The sequence below is a fragment of the Bombyx mandarina genome, chromosome 10 (assembly GCF_030267445.1).
Source record: "Bombyx mandarina strain Sakado chromosome 10, ASM3026744v2".
NCBI classification, from domain to species: domain Eukaryota; kingdom Metazoa; phylum Arthropoda; class Insecta; order Lepidoptera; family Bombycidae; genus Bombyx; species Bombyx mandarina.
In genome coordinates this window covers 7,402,728-7,421,514 of record NC_143217.1, presented here as the reverse complement: position 1 = coordinate 7,421,514, position 18,787 = coordinate 7,402,728, and the positions used below count along the sequence as shown (strand labels likewise).

At 35.9% G+C, this 18,787-nt stretch overlaps 3 protein-coding genes across 4 annotated transcripts; 1 reads left to right on the top strand and 2 right to left on the bottom strand.

The window, feature by feature from the left end:
* Nucleotides 1-234: 234 nt before the first annotated feature.
* LOC114240440 (pre-rRNA 2'-O-ribose RNA methyltransferase FTSJ3) lies at nucleotides 235-7,112 on the bottom strand. Its single transcript, XM_089730510.1, has 10 exons — nucleotides 6,871-7,112; nucleotides 5,929-6,686; nucleotides 5,694-5,843; nucleotides 4,819-4,929; nucleotides 4,474-4,635; nucleotides 3,094-3,301; nucleotides 2,211-2,489; nucleotides 1,136-1,330; nucleotides 825-1,024; nucleotides 235-719 (listed from the first exon to the last, which is right to left on the bottom strand). Exons 1-10 carry the CDS (start codon nucleotides 6,935-6,937, stop codon nucleotides 282-284), a joined length of 2,568 nt encoding a protein of 855 aa, XP_089586636.1. The 5' UTR covers nucleotides 6,938-7,112; the 3' UTR covers nucleotides 235-281.
* Nucleotides 7,113-9,116: 2,004 nt separating this feature from the next.
* BI-1 (Bax Inhibitor-1) lies at nucleotides 9,117-12,220 on the top strand. Of its 2 annotated transcripts, none has more exons than XM_028170975.2 (5): nucleotides 9,117-9,441; nucleotides 9,737-9,963; nucleotides 10,233-10,459; nucleotides 11,281-11,451; nucleotides 12,029-12,220. In XM_028170975.2, exons 1-5 carry the CDS (start codon nucleotides 9,392-9,394, stop codon nucleotides 12,059-12,061), a joined length of 708 nt encoding a protein of 235 aa, XP_028026776.1. In that variant the 5' UTR covers nucleotides 9,117-9,391; the 3' UTR covers nucleotides 12,062-12,220. The 2 variants fall into 2 exon arrangements, with proteins under 2 accessions (XP_028026776.1, XP_089586638.1); XM_089730512.1 differs by having other exon boundaries at nucleotides 9,138-9,441; nucleotides 12,033-12,220.
* A 3,187-nt stretch (nucleotides 12,221-15,407) lies between these two features.
* LOC114240438 (palmitoyltransferase ZDHHC11) lies at nucleotides 15,408-16,638 on the bottom strand. Its single transcript, XM_028170973.2, has one exon. It carries the CDS (start codon nucleotides 16,499-16,501, stop codon nucleotides 15,458-15,460), a length of 1,044 nt encoding a protein of 347 aa, XP_028026774.2. The 5' UTR covers nucleotides 16,502-16,638; the 3' UTR covers nucleotides 15,408-15,457.
* Between the last annotated feature and the right edge of the window lie 2,149 nt (nucleotides 16,639-18,787).

Sequence of the window (18,787 nt, the reverse complement as noted above, 5' to 3'; positions counted from 1 at the left end):
CAAAAACGATAGGTAGCAGTGTTGGTGAATGAAAATCGATAACTAAAAATAATTGTTAAATAGTTTAAAATTTTATGCAATACATAATGAGCGTTACGTCCTTTACATTGGGTCGAGAAATTAGATTGGGCACGTAAATGATCATTCTATTTACGTTAAGGTGTGTGTTCTGCTACCGTTTCGGCCTTCGAGATTAGTTTCGAGGTTCAGAATAAAAAATAAGTTAAATAATAATAAATTTATAAAAGAAACTTTTATTTCTGTTTTAACAACACAAGTGATCACTTTGCTTTTCCTTTCTTTTTGGGGACTTTTTTAGGCTTGTTTTGTTTCTTGGGTTGTTTTTTACCTCGACCTTTTGTTTTCTCCTTTGCCTTTTGGGCACGTAAGTCCTTTTTCATGCGGGGGTCTACCACTTTGTACTGACCCTTAACGCCCTGTGGTCTCTTCATACGCTTAGCAGTTGTATGTTTCTTGGCCACCACATAAGTGATTTTCTTTTTACCATCAGATTGTGCCTTCTTGTAAAGTTGTCTCACTTGTTGTGCTTTCTCTCGCTCGGACATATCAGCGTTCTCCATTACCGCCTCGACTTTTTTCTTTGCACGTTCCATCTTTTTGATCAAGCGCTTCTTCTTCCGCGCTTTGGCTTCAATCACCTTCTTGATAGGCTTCACATTGATGTCTTGTAATCTATTCTTGTATTCATCAGTATACTTCTGTAATAAAATAAAATGATGAATTTTAATGTACATGTTTGTCATCATGTTTTGATATACATATTTACTTGCACAAATTATTTAAGTATATCTATTATTACTCACCTCCGGTATCACAATGTCTTTCTTCATATGTTTCTTTTCATCTTCCATAAACCAATCTGGTAAGTTTTTATCGTTAAACGCGTATCTATTCCACGCGTCATCAATTAAATCCCTCTTGAATTTTTTTGATGTAGCTATCATGGTTCCTAAAGCAAGTGTCTCTGCGTCCATTTTCAAAGTTTTCTTTAGTTTTTTCAGTTCTGTAAATAAATTTGAAGCTGATTGAACACAATTTTAACAGACAATTCAGTATCCTCGTTTATTTGATGAGAATTTTCTTTATGCAATTTAAAAAATCTTGCTTAGCTTACCTGGATCTTGGGAGACAACTTCAAAACCTTCTTTGCCGGCTTTTGGCCCAGCGCTAGAAGCACTGGGAGTAACGTTTTCTTCAACATCATAATCACTGTCAGAGGAATCATCATCTGAACTCTCGTTGTCTGACAATTTTCTTTTTAGTGCACTGGTTTGTTTACTTGACTCCACATCTTCAATGACTTTCTTCCCTATGTAAAATTACACACTTAACACAGATTAACTCTCAAAACATATTTTTCTTGTCTACAAAGGGCTTTCGGAAAAGAAAAGACGCTATTCAATCACTTAAAAATTGTTTGTATTTAGAACACGACATTGAGAGATTACTGGTGGTTGGACCTCTTGTGAGTCCTGTGTGTGTGTGAGGGTAGATACCACCACCCCGCTTATTTCGGCCGTGAAGCAGTAATGCATTTCGGTTTGAAGGGTGGGGCAGCCGTTGTAACTATATTGAGACCTTAGAACTCATATCTCAAAGTGGGTGTTAGCATTTACTTTGTAGATGTCTATGGATTCCGTTAACCACTTAACACCAGGCGGGCTATGAGCTCGGCTACTCATATATGCAACAAAAAAATGGTGAAAGGTCATTTGATTTAAGCGACATTTCGCTTGATACGCTACATTTATTTTGTAAATAAAAATAGGTTTTATTTGGTATTAGCATCAACAATACGATGTTTTTAATTGAACTTCAATTCAGTTTACTTCACTCAAATAGCTAAAGAAGTTGTTTTATTTTATTATATTTTTCCTAAATTTTAAAATTTAAATAGCCCTCCTGTAATGTTGAAAAGATGTCGCTTAAACCCAAGGGCCTTTCACCCTTCCATTTGCTCATTATATCACCGTAAGTCTTCAGAGCTCTGAAAGCCTGTCCATTACTCTCTACTGCTGCCTCTATAGATAAGCATGTAAAATAATAAAAGGCACAAAAAAAAAAAAATTAACTCTTCAGTAATGACTATTGACACCGGTCATACTCGGCACTCTGAATATTTTATTTAGTCTATAAGTCACAGCAGTTATGTCATAAATAGTCTATCTGTAAATAGTTTTTACTCTGACCTTTTTCCTTGAATGTTTCTGTTAACTTGTCCAAATCTATACCTTCATCAGCTTCTTCATCAATATTTTTAAAAGAATCTTTCTCGAACCATAGCTGAGCTTTCATAGTCCTCTTCGAAACTGGGTCAGTGTTGTCCAGATCAGTGAGCAATGGGTTATTCTTTGGAATAGACTGTAATCTATTCAATTTGTTTGCTGGACTCACTTGACTGTTTTTTAGAGTATTCAATTTAGTTAATTTTTTGATTTTTTTCGATTCATTGTCTGAGTCTGAGAAGGCTGTAAAAATTAAATAAGTAAATTAATAGTTCTTATATATGAAACTGGGGTCAAAGAATGTTACAATGATAATAGTTTGTCTGGCTTTTCTTTGGAGGATAGAGGTATGGGCATATCCCCGGTACCTCTAACTTTTTTTATTAATTTACCTTTATACATCTTTAATAGATTTCATAATGCATTTTTTAAATACTACCGATAATACCAGTAATACTACACCGAATAAGAATACTATTTAGGCATTGATTCCAAACCAGCACCAAATAAAATTCTAAAGTAAAAATAAAAGTATCTTCTTTGTCTCCACTTTATCTCACTAGGTGGAGTCTGCACAACGAATTTTTCTATTCCATTCTCTTGTATCAGCCTCATCTCAACACTCACTTCTCTCTCTCTCCCATATCGTCATTCACACACTCCATCCATGTCTTCTTCGGTCGGCCTCTTCCCTCTCTACTCTGCACTACCATACATCTCCTTGTAACATGCATCTCCTCTGTACGCATCACATGTCCATACCACGCTAACCGTAAAAATAAAAGTCTAAATAAATAAACAAAGATATCTGTAATAAAATTATGGCACAGTGTTAAAAATAATTTACCTAATGACTCTTTTTCCTGTTCAGATTCTGAATCAGATTCCATTTCAATTTCACTGTCTGAATCTTTGTAATAAAGTCCTGATGAATCGAGCTTGGATTCCTCAACATCGTATTTCAAGTACTTTGGCTTAAGTTGAATCTCATCATCAAAAGCATCATCTCCATCAACCACTGTGTCAGGCTGCTGATCTATAAGCGTGTTCAGTTCCTAGACAATAAAAAAAATTATATAATATATTTTTAATAGGTTGTGAATTATTAACTACATCATTTTCATAAGTACAGAAGGCCTGTTGCAGCTTAACGCTCTTTTATATGAATCGTGGAATTTCTCGAAATTGCAGGCAGCGTTATGCTTCTTGACAACCGAAACAGTTTATCTGTGTTTCTTCTTTCCTATGTTGTTATACGAACGTTTTTCATGCATTTGTTGATGCTATTCCAAGTATAAATTTATGTAATATGATTTATTTAGTGAAAAATATTATTATTGTATTTTACATTATTTTAAGTTTTTTATCATGAGTGATAAAAAATCTGAAAATGAAGCAACAAGAAAAAGCATTTAACAAGAAACGAAAATGCAAATGATTAGATAGAGGGTGAACGTGAATCTCAAATTGTTGCTGCATTAAATTTGGAATTTTTCTTAAGACTGAAAATTAAAAATACAGAACAGACTGAATGATCTGAAATTTAAACATATTGAGTTAGAATTTCATTAATTTTATGCTATTTTTTATTGCTTTTGATGGGTGGATGAGCCCACATGGTGTTAAGTGTTTACCGGAGACCACAGACATCTACAACTAAATAGCGCCACCCACTTTTAACAGTCTAATGTCTCACTTTTAACAGTGCAACGGCTGCTCCGCCCTTTAAACCGAAACGAATTACTGCTTTACGGCAGAAATAGGCAGGGTCGTGATACCTACCCATGCGGACTCACAAGAGATCCTACCACCAGTAGATGTACTCATTTATTATGTTTCTATTATAATAAGAAATAAATGTTTGTTTTACTGTTATACAAATATTATTAATGAATAATATAATATTATTTAATAAAATAATTAATAATTTTAACGGTTAAATACCTGACCAATTCTGTACCATTTTCCCCTAACCCCATTATTTCCATGATGAGATAGTCTCGTTTAAGTTTCATATTACGCTAAACTTTGATGGAACTTACACCCTGCATTAAGCAGGGTCTTACTATAGATACTTGTTTGTTAGTGAGACACTTAATTTACATTACTACAATTTTTTTATTTTTTTGTTAAATTTTAACACTTAATAACTTATACACTTGATGAGATGCACCAAATTGGTTCTGAATTTAACATGTAGTTATAGTAAGTAGTTAAAAAAACATACCTCTGCATTCTTGATATCAGAGAGTTGAAACATATCATTACTTTCCAAAATAGGACCATCATCTCCTTTCAATACCATCTTAAGATTCATTTTTTCAGCTAGTTTTTGTCTCTGTTTATTCAACTGCTTCCTTTTACGTTTCAATTGTCGCTTCTCTTCATCCTGGAATATTTTATTAAATTTGGACTATTATTTTACCCCTGTTCAAAATAATAAGTGACAATGGAAAATGCTTTTGTCTTTTATTTTAATGTGGTATTAATTTACTTTTTAAATCAACAAAAGATTCCTTAGCAAAAGTCACAGATCAAACATAGTATAGTATAAACAGTCCCAATCTAGTACCTGCAGTTCTGCAATTTGTGTGTCCACATCACCTTCTTCAGTATCAGCATCCTCATTTGTTTCATGTTCTTCGTTTTTATCATTGGTTTGGGGCTCATCATCTTTTTTCTCCTAAAATAAGTTTTATTTTGTAATCTTTAGTGCTTTCAATACTCTAGTTGCTAGCTCTTAAATTACCTAGTGTTAGGTGGTTAAAGTAGTTTATCAAACACCACAATGTATATGGCCACATCTACTTTGCGACATTTTCTTATTGTCATAGTATATATTCAACAAGCTACATTTGTATTACTCTATACTTTGGAAGTTGTTGGTAGATGTTAATTGCTTTTGTAGACAGAATACCATAAGCATATAACCATTCCTTGGGAACAGGCAAGTTGCTTCTTACTGTATTCATTTAGAAGGTACACCTTAACTACATTTTACAAACTTTGTATAGTATAGTATGTATATACTTGATAAAATACTACAAACTACAAACATAATTAGAACCTACAAATATTCCCAATAACAAGCATCCCTCTTTGAGTTCACTCCCAAAGCTAACTTCCTAGATGAGCAGGGATAGTGTTAATAAAATCTCTCCAGCTACAGACAAAATAAAACTACACCCTGACTTGAGGACATTGATTTGCAAAGAGCTGCTCCTTTACTGTACACCATAGACATATTACTTGATTTGAGTGTACATTCAATGATGTACTAATTTAAGATGCAAATGAAAAACAGTTTCTTATTCATAATCAAATCCTCATGACTGAGCTTTTTATCCACCAAAATACAAATGTCTGAGAGGTATCCCCATGTAGTAAGTATAATAAGCCTCTATAAACAAAAATTTACTTTGTGATTATATCCTATAAAATTCTAACCTTAGACGATTTATATTCTTTCATTTGCTTGAACCATGACAGCAGAGATTTTAAGTCTTTTCGTCCAAGCACCTTAATATCCTTACAACATTCCTTTATTTCTGGTGTTGTCTTTGGATGAGTTTCTATTTCCTTATCATCGAAAACAATCTGTAACATTATTGAAAGTAGTTATGTAATTATTTAAAAAACATACAAAAACAATTAAATGGCAATAATCAAATTTTCATTTTACCTCAGAGCAACCATGAAGTAGATCTACTGGATCATCTTTTCCCAAAAATTCAGACAGTTTTACTTTATGATGTGTGGTATAATCATTTTCTTTATATCCTTCTGCTTTTGCTTTTTTTTGTTTCTCAGGATGTAATATATTTATATGCTGTTTTTTAACTATATCAAGATCTTCAAAGACATGTTTGGGGTCAAGAAATTTAGGATCAATTGTATCTGGTGCAATATAGCCCTGACATACAACGAAAATTTCAGAAGACTCATTACGAGAAGCTTGGGGCTTTGTAGCATGTACTTTTTTGAAGAATTGTTTCAGAACCCATAAAAGTGCATGATAGTCTTTCGATCTGAATACTTTAGTCACAAACCAACCACCTTCTCTGAGGAAGTTCGTTGCAAGTTTTAAAGCACTCAATGTTAGACAAGCTTGTTGATAGGCATCATGGATCCAATTAAGACCGACATTGGGTGCACCGTCATTAAGTACCACATCAGCTTTCCATGTTTTTATTTCTTTTTTGATTGCTGCCTTACATTTTTCTGTAGTGATATCTTCAGTCAGACCTATACAACCTGGAACTGGTTTTATTGGAAACAAATCGACTCCGATTACTATGCTAGAGACTGGCATATTTTGGTGGGCCACCTGCATCCACCCACCAGGTGCAGCACATAAATCGATACATACTCGTGATTTCTGCAAAAATCCAAATTTCCTGTTCAATTGTATTAATTTGAATGCAGCTCTTGATCTATATCCTGAAAGAAGTATAAATTTTTCGATATAAATATATTTTATGTTCTAATAAATATATATATATACCTACATCGCCGCCCTATATCTGAAGTAATTAGCAGATGTATTAAAAGTATTTCGGTTTAATCAGATAAATTATCAAAGTAATTAGATGTTATAAAATGATGCAAATTAAAAAAGATGTACCTGTTTCTTTAGCTAGTTGGTAGTATTTATCTTTCCGTTGTTTTCCTACTTTTGTTTTCTTTCCCATTGTGGTATATTACTTTTTTAAGCATATGACTTCTGGGGTTATTTCTAAAAACAATTGATTATAATCAATTACATGATAAAAATGAATGCAACATGCACATTACGAGTGTGTGTACAAGTGAGGTTATGTTTATTTTCTCGTGTTTTATACCATAGAGTTTTTTTTTTCAATTATTGTGTTGAACGAACATACAACATTAAAGTCATTATGCTAAAATCGGCTTTTTTTACATTTGATGTACCTGAAGAAGATGTTATGGATTGTTCAACTAATTATAATAATGCAAGCAGCGTAGAGAGCATACCAAAAAATATTTATAGATGGTCGACCGCAGTGATCTCGAACGACATAGAGCTAAATCGGTAGAGCTGCCAGCTAAAATCGGTATATTTGTATCTAAAATAGGTATTTGACAAAAAACGTACCATATTCAATCAAATTCGTTTATTTATTGAACAAAAAAATTACAGATTAATTTATAACAATCATACTTAAGTATAATTATTTTTTATACCAATATTCTTTGACCATAGCGGCAGTCATATTCGAATTAATTTCAAAATCGTAACAATTAGCTGTTTTAAAGAATCGTTTTGCATGTAATAAAGTAGTGATTGATTTAGTAGACAGTCTATTTCACTGTTTTGTTTTCAAAATATTAATTTGTAAAAATATGCGTTCAACGTTAGCGGATGAATGGGGAAGTGATAAAATATTAAAGATGCAATTAGACAACAAAAGAAACCGACTATCTTGTAGCTAGCCTGGAAATTCTTCTTCCCATTCTTTTCTATAATGTTGTACATAATTTTCTCTTCTTACACTCGTACTTGTGCTTGTTGGCTCAGATGACATTTGAACTTATTAATCTTATTTTGTAGGCACTCTTTAGGAAAGTTACTCTCTCTTCAAAGTTAAGAAAAGTTAATAAAAAAATTAAACCGAATTCCTGTTTATATATAGATTAGACAGGTAAATTCCCGAGCCCCTTATAACATCGAGCTGTAGGACACAGGGGTATTCCCCAAAATATATGGAACATTCTGTACTAGGTCCATCCATACTTAATATTGAGGGCTTCCCCGTAACATTAAACATTAATGAAAAAGCCTACCGACTTAAAAGTGTAAAATCGGGAGAATATCCATGTATACTCTGAAATCGTAGAAAAAAAAAAAAGGTAACACCTTCCTACCGGAAAGTTATTTTGCTTTTCAATTTGTAGGATAAACCGTTGTCACAATAGGGATTCAACTCCGTCTCAAGGTAGATAGTATCATTAACATTACGATATGTATAGGCTCTAATAATCATATCGTAGAAAACTGAATAAAGTTTGGTCTTCTAGACTAGGGAGGATAGAGGTAAGGAAAACCACCTCAGTGTAATAAAAAGTGTCAGCTGAAAAGGAGCTAATTAAGGTGGCACCATAGTAACACGTGGAAAGATTTAAACTATGATGCTGTTCTTTAAACTATCAAACAACACCAACAATTCAAAATAATATTGTTTTAAATAGGAGAACTTTATTAATTAAGGATTAAGGTTTTTATTTATTTATTACACTTCATGCCTGGGGCATTTCTAACAGTCAACCAAAGGTAATGCAGGGTCAATAATGATAGATGCATTGAAATTAAAATTAAATTAAATTACCAGCTATCTTCATCATATACATACACAAAAATACATACGTACTGTATACAAGTGTAAATACACATATATATATATACAAATACATATACGTGCATATAAAATATTTACGGTTATTATTTAGTATAGTTTTAGGAAATATGTTGTCAACTGTCGTCGTTGCGGATTAAACTCAAACTGCAGTATAGGAAGCACTTATTTATTCCACACGCACCTTAAAATCGTATACATTAACAATCAATTGGTTTTTATCTTTTGAACCTTTTAAAAACGTAAAACACCAATTTTTAACTCATGACATTTTTTCCTCAATCTGACAGCCTGTCTTTCTTTTCTTCCGGATGTCTAGTCTGTGTGTGAAAAACCATTCACCACATAGTTAGTAGCTAGTATTATTGTAACCGCGGGGAAAGGGTACATTTTTTCCATATAATTTTAATATTAAATTATTTTTGAGTGAGTTGAAATTGAATGCAGTTGTCACACTCTACACACCTAGTGCATATAATTCAATCTCTAGCAACACCGGTAATGACGTATGGGATACGTGTGTTTCAAAGTTCGACTTCTGAATTCTCATTGGTCAATAAAATCACTCCACACCACCCAATTTTATTCACTGCCATCTTCTCTACAGCGCAGAACGAAAATTATTTGTTTGTTTTATTGTGACTTGTGAAACTTGAATACTGTTGTTGCGTCATATTGAAAGCTATAAATATTTTAGACTTCAAATATAAAAACATAGATCATATTATTGAAATCATTGTTTAGAGACCCTTCAGAAAGTAAAAAAAAAACATGAATACAATAAATTTTCAAACCTTTGTCAACAGCTTTCAGAATCGACTGTGAGTATAATAAATCGGTTTTAATTATTAAGTTATGAAAATATAGGTTAAAAACATACGTAATATTTGTATACGAAACAAGGTCATTGAATGATCATTCTAGAACTTTGCATTAAAACTGATGTTATGAATTTTCTTCATACGATGAATGCTAATAGATAATGCCCATCTGAGTAAATATTGTAAAACTGAGATTGGCGTATCTTGTTTGTTAATGATATGAACATTAAAACATATGATTATATGGTATGTAAAGCTAATTCACAGATTAAAATGATCCAATTCAATGTTTTAGGGAACCACCAGTTCGTCAGCATCTTAAAAATGTTTACGCCACATTAATGATGACATGCGTCTCTGCATCTGCTGGGGTTTATGTTGATATGTTTACAAGATTCCAAGCTGGATTCTTATCGGCCATCGTTGGTGCTGGTCTAATGCTCATGTTAATTGCCACACCCGATAATGGAAAGAACACTAACTTACGACTCGGCTATCTACTTGGATTTGGATTAACATCAGGTATAATGACTAGAAAATCAATTAATGATGAAATCATGACAATTATGCAAATTATTGAGTAATATTGTAAATACTATAATATTTTATTTACTATCAAAACATTAGAAGATAGAGAGAAATTAGAGCCTTATTATTACACAACTTAGTGCAACAATATTGTTCTGTTATTTCAGGTTCACATATTGAAAACTGAATGTGTACCAACATCCAGTATCCACAAATGCTTAAATCATTTTAAGTTGTAGTTTAAATTTTTATTTATATTTCAGGCATGAGCATGGGTCCCCTGCTTGAATATGTCAGTGTAGTTGACCCATCTATCATAATAACTGCTCTGCTCGGCACTACCCTGGTATTTGTATGCTTCTCTGCTGCTGCTATGCTTGCTGAACGAGGCAGCTGGCTATTCCTCGGTGGCACATTGATGACACTGTTCACATCTATGTCACTAATGACTTTGGTTAATCTGTTTATGCAGTCACATTTCTTGTACCAAGTGAGTAATATTTTTCACTCATAAATATCAATAGGACAGTTAAATATAATAAGCATTCAGAATATACAATAACATATCAAAGTAGTGTTGCATCAAAGAATTGACTATGAGTCAAGTTAATGACTAATGTGTTTAATGATCTTTATGTGATCTTTGTTTATTTGGCTGGGAATATTCTAGAAAGTTATTATATGAATGTATTATAGTATATTGCATTTACCAACATAGACTAGCATAGCATATTTCAACAATTCCATAAAATGTAAAAAGCTGTTTTTTTGTCTTAAAATACAAAATCTTCTTTCTTTCCTATTACCCTCTGCTGGGGTGTAGGGCTCGAATCAAACTCTTCTATTTGCATTGGTCTTGGGCAGTCTGTTCTATATCTTCTCAAATCATGACCAATACGCCTAGTTCCTACTTTACTGAGTGATGCCAAGTTGTTGTGGGACGGCATCTCATCCTTTTGCCAGAAAAAAAAATTCACAAAATAACTTTCTTGTAACAAAAATGTCCATGAAAAACTTCAGTACAGTGCCCTTATCCACCATATCTTTTGAGTGATCGGTCGAGAGTTTTAAATCACTTTTGTCTCATTGCCAATGACATCAGGATGCAATAGACCCTGTAATTTTCCCTTTACACATAGAAAGTTACTGAACTTAAGTAATTGAATGTAGATGATAAAATTTTGGTCTTGGCCAATAATTATAATATTTTTGAGTATTAGGTCTCATTAGAATATGCAAGACTTTTGAAAATAATTTAAGTAATTTGAATTATTCTATTATTTCTAATTAAATATTTCTCTAATTTAACAGGCTCATCTTTATCTTGGCCTCATGCTCATGTGCGGTTTTGTACTATTCGACACACAACTGATTATTGAGAAACGCAGAATGGGAAGCAAAGACTTTGTGCAACATGCATTGGAATTATTCATTGACTTTATTGGAATGTTCAGAAGACTGGTTATTATTTTGACACAAAAGGTAGAACATTATGTGCTTAATCTTTCACATGCTAATGCTTTATTAATAATTGGCTCTTACCTGCAGCTTGGCCTCTTTGGTCGAGGAAAGTATTAATAGTTTTTTCTAGTGTTTCGGTATTTTTAAAAAGATAATAAAATTGTTTCTCATGGGACTGAGATGTTTATTCGGGATAAAAGGTAGTCTTTACACTCTGCTGACCTTAAAATGTCACTTTTATTTTCTCTATTACAATATTAGTAGTAAAATTAAAAAGGCAAATGAAATTATCTATATTTGAGTCGTCTATTATCAAAGGTGGCAATCTGTGCATTTGGACAAAAAAAATTATTGATATGTCAATACAGATTGATTTGAATATAATCGTCTCCTTCAAAGAATACGGTTCAAAACCTGCATTAAATAAAGGTTAATAGTTAACCTGTTATTTATCTAAGATGTCGTTCCGAAGAGTTTTGTGACTGCCAATGGAATACAAAGTCAATAATTCGTTTTTCTGATTTACCAATCATTGTCCAAAAGTCAGATTGCCGGCTTTGATAATAGTCGACTCATTTAACCATTGTTGTTTTTTCAGGAAGAACAAAACCGCCGTCGCAAGCGTGACTAAAAATATACTTAAAAGGTATTATTTACCCACATCAGAATGGTGATAGGGATGTTTGAAGATATTTGTTTTTTTTTATTTTCTGATTGAAATATTTTAGGCAATGCAGAAAAATTGTAAATTACATTAAACTATTTAGTAAAGTATCTATTGGTTCCAAAATGTACTTTTATTTATCTATTATAATTTATGCTATGATTAATGGAAATTAACCAGAAATCGCAAGTCATTTTGAATACAAAATATACAGGTGTGGTACAGTGTACTAATGAAATGTATATTAAAGAATAATTTTTACCTTCCTTTTGCGCAATTCTATCTGTAGTATTTTTATCCCAGTAGTATTTCTGTCCACATTGACACTCAACTTTAACTTTGAATGCACTCTTAATATGCATCTCAAATAAAGTATTTAAAACTTCTAATTTCAATAGAGATAAAAAATGATTTATTGACAGTGTTTGTGATTAGGGCCGAGTCACACCGGATTGGCAGTGGCCGGCGGCGATGCCAGCGGACCCCGGCATCGCCGCTGGCGGCCAAGCGCGGCCTCCAGACTGCACGCGACTAGTCTCCTCTTGACTAATTTAGTTTCTTCATTCGGCAATGATACTCGTACTCGTGTGTTTGGATGGAATTGGTTATTACATATAACCGCGGTATCGCGAGCGGGCTTTTGTCGCCGCTGGCAGCCGTGGACACAACCACCGACAAGACTCACGTGGCGTGCGGCTGTTCGCTTCACCGCGGGCGGGCAGCGGTTATATCGCGAACTTTTCAAGCGATACTAATATTTTAAGTATATAGATAAAATTTAAAATTATTTAAGACAGAAAGTGCTCGCCGCGACGCTGCCATTCCGTTGTGACTCGACTCTTAGCTTTGTATGATAATTAAAATGAAAAAATTAATTAGTCATTGATTAGAGATTATACAAGCTATGCATGTCTCTGACATTAATTTCAATATTTCTAAATGAATCATACGGCTTTTAAAACTATCAATTCTAGTGATATGTCAAAACCCAGACATTTCAGTTTTCAAACAAATGACATAAGTAGGTAGGTACCTAATTTATAATAAAAGGATCACACCCTACACAGTGCGTCCTACCCGTGCTTACCTTCGGAGCCGAAACGTGGATACTGACTGCGACTAGTCCACCAACTAACAGTTACTCAGCGAGCTATGCTTGGTTTGTCATTGCGAGACTGAATACGTAATGAGGTCATTCGGGCAAAAATCAAAGTTATCGATATAGCTCGCAAAGTTAGTAAGCTGAAGTGGCAGTGGGCTGGTCACATATGTCGCAGAACCGATAACCGTTGGGGTAGACGTGTTCTGGAGTGGAGACCGCGAACCGGCAAACGTAGTGTAGGACGCCCTCCTGCTAGACGGAGCGACGACCTGCGCAAGGCAGCTGACAGTAACTGGATGCGTAGAACCGAAGATCGGGTTCAGTGGCGAGCTTTGGGGGAGGCTTATGTCCAGCAGTGGACTGCCGCAGGCTGATGATGATGACCCTACATTATTTTAACCGAACGTAATAGTCATCGATTTTTTTTAACAAACAAAAAAACCGACATATCATGTATCGTACCTTAATCAATTTCTGACTTTGTTTTGCAGAATTAATTCTTTGAGAATATCTGTTTTCTAATATGGATGCAATAAGAAATAGTTAATTTAGACAGGATTGACAACGTCACCATTTTTGTGTTTATTCGATGAGGCAAATGATATGTGATAACAATTAATGCATCAGTGTCGAATATATTTCATTATAATACGGCATACCTCAACCTATCGTATATCAACGACTCCAAAGCACACAGACATCGTCGGGACGCTATTTTGCGTCAGCGGCGCCTCACGATAACCTGGGTCGATGTCACTGTCGATGCCCTACACTTCTCCTTACTAATTGTTTTGAACCAGTCTCGGTGCTGTTGGACTCTACTAGCAGCAACCAAAGTATAGGTTATAGTACTCTCCGCAGAGTTCGACGTGACACTTAATCCATAGCGCCAGCTCATAGCTTCTCAGCGAGTCTCACGATTCCGATCTGGTGGTAGATGCACTGGCTGTTGCTGACTTTGCTGTTAGGCCTCAAAACTTCCTGGTTAAGCCACAAGGTTAACAAAAAAACCTTAAACCACGAACCAGAGAATGTGGCAAGCCTGTCCTATATGTTACTCTTATATTAATGTAATGTATATCAAAGTACTGAGCACAGCAAACATCGTCAGTACCTTCGAATGGTCAGTTTTATTTTAATTAGATTATTTATCTGTCTCTTGGACAGAAGCACCGAAGGTGGCACTTTCCTGGAAAATCAAATTTTGTGTTAAGTTTTATCCCATTTTAATAATGAGAGTTTTGAATAAATTAAATTTTTAAAAGTGATTTTGATATCCTCGTATATCTACCAATACCAACACAAATAAATCGGACACACGTATCAATACAGTTACGAATTCCGTCAACGGCACCATTCTTTTCGGAATTCTTTTTTTTCGGAACGGCAATTGGATTCTTGTGGCAGAGCTCATCTACCTATAATTTTATCTAAAAAAAATGTAGGGCTTTCAACTAGTTGAGAACTCAGTTCTGAACTCAGATGCTCTAAAAGACAACTAGATTTTTTATCTTATAAAAAATACTTTTAATGATATGGTGTATCTAGTGAAGTATCAACGGATAAGTGGTAGGTACTTCACTTCTTCAGTATTTTCTATAGGTACCACCGTCCTGCCTTTTAGTGGGGCAAAACGTTTTGAACCAAGGGCAGTTATTAAACAATACAGTTGAGACTTTCATGTATCAAAGTCTCACGTCCTTACGGATCCATCAGATCCAATAACCTTTGCATTAGACGCCTTCAGCTCTAACACTAGGAGCAGGCTTAGGGACCCCGGTAACCATACTCGTCGAACTCGACAAAGAGTTCGCCGTGCAACCTAACCCATGAATCAGCTCGCTGAGTTTCTCGCCGGATCTTCTCAGCGGGTCGCGATTCCGATCCGGTTGTAGATTCATTCGCGAAGCAGTTGCTCTTGAGCTGTTAATTCTCCTTCGGAGGCGTTCGGGTAGCTGTTAGCAAATCCCACCCCTCCTGGCTGAGCCTTTGCTCGCCCACCTGTCCTGGCGAAACTGGAAAGGCCTCCGGGCCACCAGTAATCCTTCAAACATATAAAAAAAAAAGGAATCAAAGTCGATCGCGTTATTCACGTATGGCGAGAAATAGAAAATTTAAGATTTATGAAATTCACCGTAGAATACACGGGACACCATTTGATAAAACGATCTCTAGAAATATTGAAATTTTTGTAATAAAATCAACTTACGATATTGTATACTTATTTTATTGTTTAAAAAGCTTGTATAAAAATAGATACATTATCTGTCACTATCAACATTGTGCGGATGTACTTTATTCCTATCGAATACAAACCAATTTCTTGCTCTATCCAATTGGTTATTTACCAAAACAATTAGATTACTGCCATTTCGAGTTTCGCTGTCGTATAATCCGTCTATTAATTCTGGTTTGTCGTGTTTATCAACAACTTCATCATCGGGTTTCGTGTTGTCTTTAATATACATTTTCGGTAAACTTATTCTGCGACACTTACAAATGAAACATTGACAGCGTATTGCTTCTGATGTGCCACTTTTCATAACATATTCATAAGTGGAAACTCCCAAATATGAGATGTAAACGTGAAAACAGCATAAATGTAACAAGGCACATGATATCCCAATAGCTATTATAAAGAATAACACTAAAAATGCTAACAATGGCATAGATATTGTACAAAATTCAGAGTACGACTCTTTGCTTATAGTACAATTGATATAATTATAATGGCCAGTACTTAATTTATACGGATTAGTTAAAAACAAAACAATGTCTGTAAGACACAATGCAGCCATAAACGCAGATATCATCAAAGCTGTAATAACAGATGCAATGAACGGTAAGTAGTTCCTGTTTCCAATGCAGTTGTTCAACCACTTGCAGTGATGATCAAATTGATCCACACATTTATTGCAAATACTACAATGTTTAGTATATCTACTTGTTGCTTGTATGTTGCATAAGTGACATCTTCCATTCTCAATGACATGCGCGTGAATAGTTCGATCGAATTCCGGAATAATGTTTATTTCCATCTTTCTCAATTCGGTTTCACTTGGATCTAGCATGGATGCAGTAACGTGAGAGATAGTATGTGACACGTACAGCACTGTGTACACAATCAGGGATATCATTCTTAATTCATTGAACTGTATTTGTATCAAAAATATAAAATTTATTAGAGCAGTTCCAATGAGAGCAATCCACCCAAGAACTTGCAGATAATTCAGTGGTAGTTGAAAACCATTTAATCTTCTTTGTAGTCGAGGTGATGAGTTTTTTATAATGCAGCATTCGGCCATTTGCTTTCAAGTAATCACTTTATTTATATTTTAATCTTATTATTAATTTTGTTTCTAAGGCCATTGTGTACAGTGTTCACATGCTAGCTCCATAGTCATTTTAATTTAACTTACAAATTGTTTCGCTTTTCAATAAATGTTTTTAATGTTTCGATAAATATTAATGTTTTTAAACACAAATACACACCTTCCTTTCACACAGATACGTAGTCTTAGAACGTCTAATCATATTGATGATTACATAGACATGCGACGAACTTGCGCGCGCAAACGTTTCGGTATTATAGATTTAGTAAGTTACAATACATTCATGTTTTTTCTGCGTCACTCATTATCTATAAATCTCAATAATATTAATAACATAGAGATTATCTAGGCAAGGCACTCGAAGTTTATCAATGTAGGTACATAGTCCGTGAATAAAGTAGCATGTATATTAACACATGTACACTGTTTTTTTTACCGTACCTACCGTACCTATTCGCTGTGTACACTACAGAGCTACTTAGTTTCTATAGCAACTGAAATTATATACATAACAGAAGCGGTACATACATATTTAACTTCATTGTTTAAATATTAATTATTTTTAATAATTTATTTGTTCACGACCAACCCGGTTTTAAGTGTTTACCGAAGCTGTTGGGTGTCGGGGCACAACGCAACGTGAAATATGAAGTTTCAATTTTGTATCGTGTTAATGATTGTTGCAATTTTTTAAATGATTAATAGTTAGTGGTGGTACCTACGGTGGTACGGCTTCTCCCAGCTGGTGACACAGCCCACCCGTGTCCCAGATATTGAGGGGCACGAGCCTTCTTTGTTGGACCTTCTGCTGAACACCGATCCAGCCGGATACAGTGTGGTGGTCGACGCTCCGCTTGGATCGTCTGATCACTGCCTTATCCGTGCTGCCACACCACTCTCTCGTCCTAGTCATCGAACGATGACCGGGTATCGAAGAGTTTGGCAGTATATGTCAGCAGATTGGGATGGATTGCGTGAATTTTACGCATCCTACCCATGGGGGCGGTTCTGCTTTTCCTCTGCTGATCCTGACGTCTGTGCGGACCGTCTTAAAGACGTGGTGCTCCAGGGGATGGAATTGTTTATTCCCTCCTCAGAAGTGCCCGTTGGGGGTCGCAGCAGACCCTGGTATAACAATGCCAGCAGGGATGCTGCACACCTCAAGCGGTCCGCATACGTGGCATGGAATGATGCCAGGAGACGTCGGGATCCTAACATCTCAGAGGAAAGGCGGAAATATAACGCCGCTTCCAGGTCCTACAAGAAGGTTATTGCCAGGGCGAAATCGGAGCACGTTGCTAGAATTGGCGAGCGACTGAAGAGCTATCCCTCTGGGAGCCGTGCTTTTTGGTCGCTCGCCAAAGCTGCAGAAGGAAATTTTTGCAGGTCTAGTCTCCCACCACTACGCAAGTCCGATGACAGTCTGGCCCATAGTGCGAAAGAGAAGGCTGACCTTCTGGTCAAACTCTTCGCCTCGAACTCGACTGTGGACGACGGGGGTGTCACACCACCGAACACCCCCCGGTGTGATAGCTCCCTGCCGGAGATCTGCTTCACACAGTGTGCAGTCAGGCGGGAGCTCCGACTCCTGGACGTCCATAAGTCGAGTGGGCCAGACGGCATCCCTGCAGTGGTTCTGAAAAGGTGCGCCCCTGAGCTGACGCCTGCGCTAACGCGTTTGTATCGTCTTTCTTATTGCGCTAACAGGGTTCCGTCCTCATGGAAGACCGCCCACGTCCACCCTATCCCCAAGAAGGGTGACCGGTCGGACCCATCGAGCTATAGGCCTATCGCGATAACTTCCTTGCTTTCCAAGGTGATGGAGCGAATAATTAATATACAACTCCTGAAGTATCTGGAGGATCGCCAGCTGATCAGTGACCGACAGTACGGCTTCCGTCACGGTCGCTCAGCTGGCGATCTTCTTGTATACCTTACTCACAGGTGGGCTGAAGCCTTGGAAAGCAAGGGCGAGGCTCTTGCTGTGAGCCTTGATATCGCGAAGGCCTTCGACAGGGTCTGGCATAGGGCACTTCTGTCGAAGCTACCATCTTCGGAATCCCCGAGGGTCTCTGCAAGTGGATCGCTAGCTTTTTGGATGGGCGGAGCATCACGGTCGTTGTAGACGGTGACTGCTCTGATACCATGACCATTAACGCTGGCGTTCCACAAGGTTCGGTGCTCTCCCCCACGCTTTTCATCCTGTATATCAATGACATGCTGTCTATTGATGGCATGCATTGCTATGCGGATGACAGC